The sequence below is a fragment of the Aureococcus anophagefferens genome, assembly GCF_000186865.1.
Source record: "Aureococcus anophagefferens unplaced genomic scaffold AURANscaffold_4, whole genome shotgun sequence".
Taxonomy (NCBI): Eukaryota; class Pelagophyceae; order Pelagomonadales; family Pelagomonadaceae; genus Aureococcus; species Aureococcus anophagefferens.
In genome coordinates, this window is record NW_008705564.1 from 2,267,500 (window position 1) to 2,274,639 (window position 7,140).

Sequence of the window (7,140 nt, forward strand, 5' to 3'; positions counted from 1 at the left end):
GGCGTCCCAGCGTCTCACGAGGTTGCAAAGGGCAGCCAAGCCTGTGCATACCATCGGGCTCCGCGTCCCAGCCCCTGGCTCCCTCTCGCGGACCTCGAGCACCTCGCCAGCTCCGTAGACCACCGTCGACGCACGAAATTGGATCCCCAACGACGACTCGGCGCGATGGCGTCGCCGCGGCCGCAGCCCTCGGCCGCGCGCCCAGCCCGCGGGCAGCCGCGACCCTGGGTGCCGCCTCCAGGGCTCGCTCCGGGCCGAGGGGCAGCCTTTTAAGCCACGGAGAGCGGCCATCGTCGAGATGATCAATCGCCGCCACTGGGGATCGGCTCGCCCGCGCGCCGACTGCTCGGCATAAGCCTTAAACATGAAGATTCCCGCGGTCGAACTCAAGAGAGGTCGGGGCAGCCCCTCGCGCGGTTCGCGCGACGCTGTCCGCGGCGGCTCGGCATGGCGGCCGAAGCGGCGAAACCCTGGCTCCACGAGCTGACTGCCGCCGATCTGTACGCGCACTGTCGAATCGCAGACGAGCGCCGGGCCTTGGAGGTCACCGTCGACTACACCGCCTGGCTGCCGTACCGCGTGCCTCCGCCGCGCGAGGCCTCGAACGAGGACCTCGCCGCCCTGAAGCCGCTCTACGTCGAACTGCTCCGGGAGCCGGCGCGGAAATTCGACGAGGTCCTCGACGGCCCCTGCGCCGCCGACGACGGCCGAGCGGTGCTGCTCTACGCCCTGGAGTACGCGATGCTCGCGCGCGGCGCGCGCACCGAGGTGGGCGGCCTGGGAGTCGAGAACTTTCCGCTGCACGTGCCGTGCAAACGCATCGCGACCGACGGGCGGCTCCTCCGCTGGTGCCGCGACGCGCTCCGCGCTTCGCGAGACCGGCGCGCGGCGTTGATCATGTCCTGCGTGGGCCTGCTGCGCCAGAGCGGGTCATTCCTCAAGAAACCTCGCGCCGTTGTCGAGAACTTCCTGGGCGCCGGCGGCCTCGAGGCGCTCTGGGACGACTGCGCGTCGTGCCTCCGACGCTACGACGCGCGCGCGGGGCGACTCGCCGCGTTTCCGGCGAACGCGACGGTCGAGATCATGCTGCTTTGCATCGAGGTGGACACCATTGTCGTTTCGCGGGTCGAGTTTGAGGGTATCGTTCCCGAGCGGCACCGCGAGTTCTTCGCCAGCGCGCTCGAACACGCGCGCCCGAAGCTCGACGACGACGTGTGGGAAATGCTCGCCCAATTTTACGCGCCGACCCATTTGTTCGCGCGGTCCCGCGAAGGTCTTATGGAACAATTCGCGACGGTACGCCGGGAGACGGCGGAAATCGACGCCCGTGCCGCGGCGATGCGGCGGCGGGTATGCGACGGGCCCGGCTGCTCCGAGGCCGCGCCCTCCAAGTGCCGGCGCTGCGGCTTGGCGGCGTATTGCTCGCGCGAGTGCCAAAAAAGGCACTGGAAATCGGGCCACAAGCAGGTCTGCCGCCCGACGGACGGCGGCGCGGCGGCGGCGGCCGCCGCCGCCGCCAAGGCGCGCGCCGGGCCGAGCCCCCTCCTCGCGAAGCAGGACGCGCTGGTGCGCGAGCACGGCTGCGACTACGTGCTCGACGTCGACGCGGAGAAGTATTTCAAGGTCGAATTCGAGAACCCCATGGCCTCCGTTTTCTTCCGGACGCTGCGCGTCAAGGCCAAGGGAGGCTGCCGGCGGTCCCTGTACATGATGTACGACCAGCTGTGCGGCCTCTCACCGGAGCTGACCCAGCAGGTCCGAAGGCAGTTGCGCGGAGAGTACGGCGTGGACCCGCAGGCGTGCAAGGACGCGCCGGTGACGGCGTCGATCTCGGCGGCGGACATCCGGGCCGCCACCGGCGGCGAGGACGAGACCCAACGAGCAGCTTACGCCGAGCAACTCTCGCGCGCCGCAGAGACGGACCCCGAGGTTCGCGGCGCGCTCGCAGCGGCGGGCCATCGACTGCCGCCGCCGCGCTACTCGGCGGCGACCGAGGCGTTTGCGCGGTCGCGGGGCGTGCCCGACACCGAGGAGGGCTCGGCAGCTCATCTCTTCGAGATCATCATGACGGAACGACTCGAGCGAATGGTCCTCCTCTTCCGCGACCAGCCGCACGGGGACGACGCTTTCGACCCGTACGACGTCGAGCTCTGGACGTCGAACTGCGGCGGGGACGCGGACATGGCGCGGCGCGTCGTCGCCGAGGCCCGGGCCCGCGTCCTACGTCACGACCGCGAGGGGACGAACCCGTAACAAGAAGGGAAGGTCCGTCGACGACCATATTTTTACCCCTTTTTTACACACCTCGGTATCTTGAGAGCGGCGCGTACACCGCGGCAAGCCCGAGGCGCGGCGCCACGCGTCCCTTACAAGAGCGCGTCGTAGACGTAGGGGAAGTCGGCGTTCGCCGGGTCCATGAAGTCGAAGAACTCCGCGTTCGTCCGGAGCGCGCCGCCCGTGGAGAAGGGGAGCAGCGCGCCGGGCGCGTGGCCCGCGCACTCGCCCCGGCCGCACGCGGGCAGGCGCGCGCCGCCGGCGTCGACGGCGGTCCAGTCGCAGACGAGGTGGTCGTCGCTGGCCACCGTCGCGAGGCCGTGCGCGTAGCCCCAGGTCTCGTCGAAGCCGGAGTCTTCCGCGCGCCGGCTCGCGACCGCGCGGTCCGCGAGGCCGTGCAGCGGCCAGAACGCGGGGTCGTAGGGCGCGGCCGACGTGAACATCTCGCCCGGCGTGCCGACGGCGCAGAGCAGGCCCAGGAGCGCGTCGTAGCTCCGCACGGAGTGGGCGACCCACTTCTCGGACGCGAATAGAGGCGTGAACGCGAGGACGCCCGCGGCGTCGAGCGCGGCCTTCGATATGTTCGACGCGTCGTGGGCGACGCCCCTGGCATCCAGAAATTCGCCGACGAGCGACGCCGGGCAGGCGCAGGCGCAGGAGCTCGCGTTCGCGTCCGCGGCGCAGGTCGCCGGGCACCGCGCGAGCCCCTGGCGCCAGAGCATCTTCGACGAGAGCAAAAAACCGACGTTGCCGGAGCTCACGTCGACGTCGAGGCCCCAGTGGCCGCCGAGCATGACGTGGGCCTCGCCGTGGAGCATGCCGTTGAGCAGGCTCGTCAGCACGGCGAGCGACGGCGCGGACTTCGCCGCCGCGACGAACGCCGCCGCGGAGGGCAGCGCGTAGCCGCCGTCCTCGAGGCCGAGGACGTTGCGGTAGCGGCCGACGTAGGGCGTCGGGTTGACGTTCCAGGGGGACCGCAGGAGCCCGTAGGCGTTGGCGACGGCGCCCGCGGCGACGGCCTCGGCTTTGGCGACCGGGGTGAAGGCGAAGCGGCCGGACGCGATCGCGTGGTCCGCGCGGTCCCCCGACGCCGGCGAGAGCACGTCGTCATCAAACAACCGCGCCGACGTCCAGTCGTCCAGCGCCGCGTCGGCCGTGTAGTCCCAGTAGGGCACGGCCACGGTCCCGTCTATTGACCGCAAACTCTCCTCCATGGACAGCGTGAAGGCGACGTGCTTGACGACGAAGGACGCGTCGTCGTGCCACATGTCGCACTCGCGCGCCGCCGCGCCGCGCAGGTGCACGGCGACGAGCTCCGCGGCGCTCTTGTAGGCGCCGCCGTAGCGCCGCCGGCCCTCGGCGCCGCCGACGGCGTACGTCGTCTGCAACGCGCCGAGGAACGCCTCGCGCTCGCTCCGCGTGAGGTTGTAGATGTTGCGCCGCACGTACTTGACGAGCACGTCCGCCGTCGCGACGGCGCCCGACGCGTCCGTCGCCGCGACCGCGTGCCACCCCGCCTCTTCGAACGCGTGCCGCAGGCCGGACGCGCGCGCGTTTCCGCGGCTTTCGCCGTCGACGACCCAGGTCGCGGCCCGCGCCTCGCCGGCGGCGGCGAGAGACAGCACGCTCGTCGCGCGCAGCTCCGCCACGCGGGCCCAGGCGTAGCCCGCGCCGACGCGCCGCCCGCTCGCGCTCTCGACGCTGATGGACGCCGCCGACGTCCGCGGGGCCGCCACGGCGGCGAAGAGCGCCCGCGGCGCCCCGGAGTGCGACGTCAGCGCCAGGGCGCCGAAGAGGGCGACCGTGGCCAGGGCCGGCGCCCAGCCCGAGGCGCGGCTGCCCATCTGGCCGTCAGCTAATTCGCGCGGCATCACGCTATTCAACATGAGCCCTCCTCTTCACTTTACTAGTAGAACGAAACTCAAAAAACCTTCCGATGGGCGCTGCCCCCCGGCTCGTCGAGATGCCCGGGCTGCCGTGAGATGCCCAAGCTCATCGAGGTCGCGCCGGCGGATGCGAACCCCGAGTTCGAGGCGGCGCCGAAGGCGAACGGCCGGCACGGCAAGCACAAGAAGAAGGGCGGCGGCGGCGTCGTCGCGCGCGTCACCGCGCGGCTCAAGGGCGCCGCCGGCGGGTCGTCGCGGACGTCGAGCTACAAGGCGCACCAGGTCGCCGTGAAGCCCAAGGGGGGCGACAGCAGCGAGCGGCTCCACGAGCTGCAGAAGAAGAACGCGGAGAACTGTGTGGAAATCAACCGCTGGTTCGGGACGTCCCGACTGATTTTTGGACGAATCGATGGCTCTCGTCGGGTTCTCGAAGCACAGCCGAAGATCTCGAAACAGTCGCATACGCGCACATTGAAGTCGGGTTGAAGATTTGATGTCCACACAGGCGGAGAAGGCCTGGTACGCCGCGCACCGGCCGGACCTCGGCGCCGCGCCCGACGCCGCCGCGGCCGCGCCGCGGGAGCCCGCGAAGAAGATCACCTTCCGCAAGACGATGACCCTGGGCCACCCCACGGTCGTCTGGCAGAAGTCGCTGTCCGCCGTGCTGGGCCGGGACTACGCGATCCTCCACGCGTTCCACGAGTGCGCGAAGAAGCGGTCGACGGACGCGGTCCCGACGCTCCACCGCCACGCCTGCAAGAAGTTCTTCAAGAAGCTCAACGGCGTCGAGCCGCCGCCGGACGCCCTCGACCACATCGACGCCGACGCGGGCATCGACGAGACCACCGTCAAGTACAAGGTCGAGGACTACAACGAGTACATGACGCGGCGCGACGAGATCCGCGCGCGGCACAAGGACTGGATCTCGCGCTACCGCTCCTACAGCGCCGACGGCTGCTACTACCAGGACGACGAGCTGCGGAAAATGGTCGCGGACCTGTGCGCGCACAAGGTCGACGAGGAGGCGCTCCGGGCGGCGCTCGCGGCGACGGGCGCCGTGGAGAAGCCGCTGAAGATCGACGACGCCCACAAGTTCGTCGTCGCCTACGAGAAGCAGCTCCAGGAGGACGACGCTCTGCGCGAGCGCCGGCTGCGGGAGCACCCGGGCTGCCTCCGCGCGCTCTTCCGGTGCCTCCTCTGCATCCCCATCTAAAAAACGTGTGTTGTCGTCCGGCCTTACTTCTGCAGCTTGGGCTGCTTGCGGCCGCGCGCGGCGGCCTTGGGGCCCCAGTGCTCCTCCGGGTTCGGCGCCCAGCGGCGGGCCTTGGTGGCCTTGGCGCGCATGGCCGCCGTCGTCGCGAAGTTGGCCTCGAGGACCGGCGCCGTCGCGAGGATTTTGGCGGCGGCGGACCGCGGCTCCGCGAGGCGCTTCTCGGACACGGGGTGCTTCTTGACCCAGCAGCGGAAGACGTCCCAGAGGACGCGCGGCGGCGCGTCGGTCTTGATGGCGTCGGGCTCGCGGTGGTGCTGGGACACGCGGTAGCCCGCGTGCGTGAGCGCCGCGCGGACCTCGGCCATTTTGGGCGACGCGCAGTGGAGCGCGGAGCAGAGGTCGGGCAGCGTGTAGTAGAGCGGCACGTCCAGCAGCTCCTCGGAGACGGCCGTGAGCATGCCGTGGATGCGCTCCGTCGTCGACAGGTGCGCGTCGACGCCCGCGGCGACGCGGTCCAAACCCGCGAGGACCCACTCGGGGTCGTGCAAGGGCGCGGACCAGATGGGCCCGCCGATCTTGAAGGGCGCGCCCGTCTCGCCGCAGAAGGCCGGGGCCACGGTCTCGTCGAGCGCTGCTTCGGGGGCGGCCGGGGCCGCCTCCTCCGTGGGCGGCGCCTCCTCCTCGGGCGCCGCCTCCGACGAACCGCCGGCGGCCCGCTCGCGCTTCTTCTCGCGGCGCCGCTCGCGCGCGGACTGGCGCTCCGACGCGTCCTTGGCGACGGCCTTGCGGTGGAGGAGCGCCGCGGCGTGGCCGCCCTCGCGGTCGAGCGAGCGCGCCAACGGTTGCAAGTAGAAGGACGGGCAGCCCGCGGATTGGAGCACGAACGCCCGTTTCGCCGCGGACTTCTTGACCTCCGCGGGGCGCTTGTAGACGCGGACGAAGACGCGCACGTAGAAGTCGATGGACAGGGAGAGCACGGGCACGACGTGGCGCTGGTACTTGGCCGCGGCGGCCTCGATGGCGTGGACGAGGATCCGTAAGGCGAACTCGTGGAGGTGCTTCGCCTTCGTGGGCATGGAGCCGTACTTCGCGAAGCAGACCTCGGGGTAGTTGCCGCTGAGCACGGTCATGTCCGTCGACGTGACGCACAAGAGGCCGCCGTCGTTGACGGCCTGGACGGCGGCGTCCAGGAAGGGCGCGCAGGACCCGTAGGGGTCGAGGTCGATGACGTCGAAGCCCTGGGAGCCCTTGCCGCGCGACGCGGTCATGAAGTCGACCGCGTCGCCGCAGTGGGCCTCGCAGATGTCCGCGGCGCCATTCTCCGCGGCGTTGCGCCCGCAGGCCGCCGCGGCGTCCGCGTCGACGTCGTTGGCGACGACCTTGCGGACGCCGGGCACCTCTTTGGCGTAGCGGATGCTTCTCAGGCCCGTCGCGGCCAAAGCGTCGAGCACGCGGATGCCGTCGGTCTGCGCCTCGGCGCGCAGCAGGGCGTCGAGGTCCGCGGCGCTCAGCGCGTAGAGCCGCTCGCGCTCCGCGGCGGCGGCCGCGGCGCCGTCGCCGGCCTTGCCCGCGTCGCGCTTCGCCTTGCGCTCCGCGCGTTCGATGTGGCGCCACTGGGCGAAGAGCGAGATCATCAGGACGCTCAGGTCGCGGTTGAAGACCTGGACCTTGTTGTAGAAGACGGGGCCGTCGTGGTCCGCCGTGCCCCGGTTCCGCGTGTCGGCGCCGCGCAGCTCGTAGTTCATGGACGCGCTGCCCTCCGCGATG

General features: G+C 71.1%; 1 protein-coding gene across 1 annotated transcript; it reads right to left on the minus strand.

Moving 5' to 3' along the window:
• Positions 1 to 5,429: 5,429 nt before the first annotated feature.
• On the minus strand, positions 5,430 to 6,830 carry AURANDRAFT_1191 (hypothetical protein; the record flags this gene model as incomplete). Its single annotated transcript, XM_009035873.1, has 2 exons — positions 5,430 to 5,993; positions 6,153 to 6,830. Coding segments are annotated over 2 exons (1,242 nt in total), but the record flags the coding sequence as incomplete, so codon positions are not given.
• Between the last annotated feature and the right edge of the window lie 310 nt (positions 6,831 to 7,140).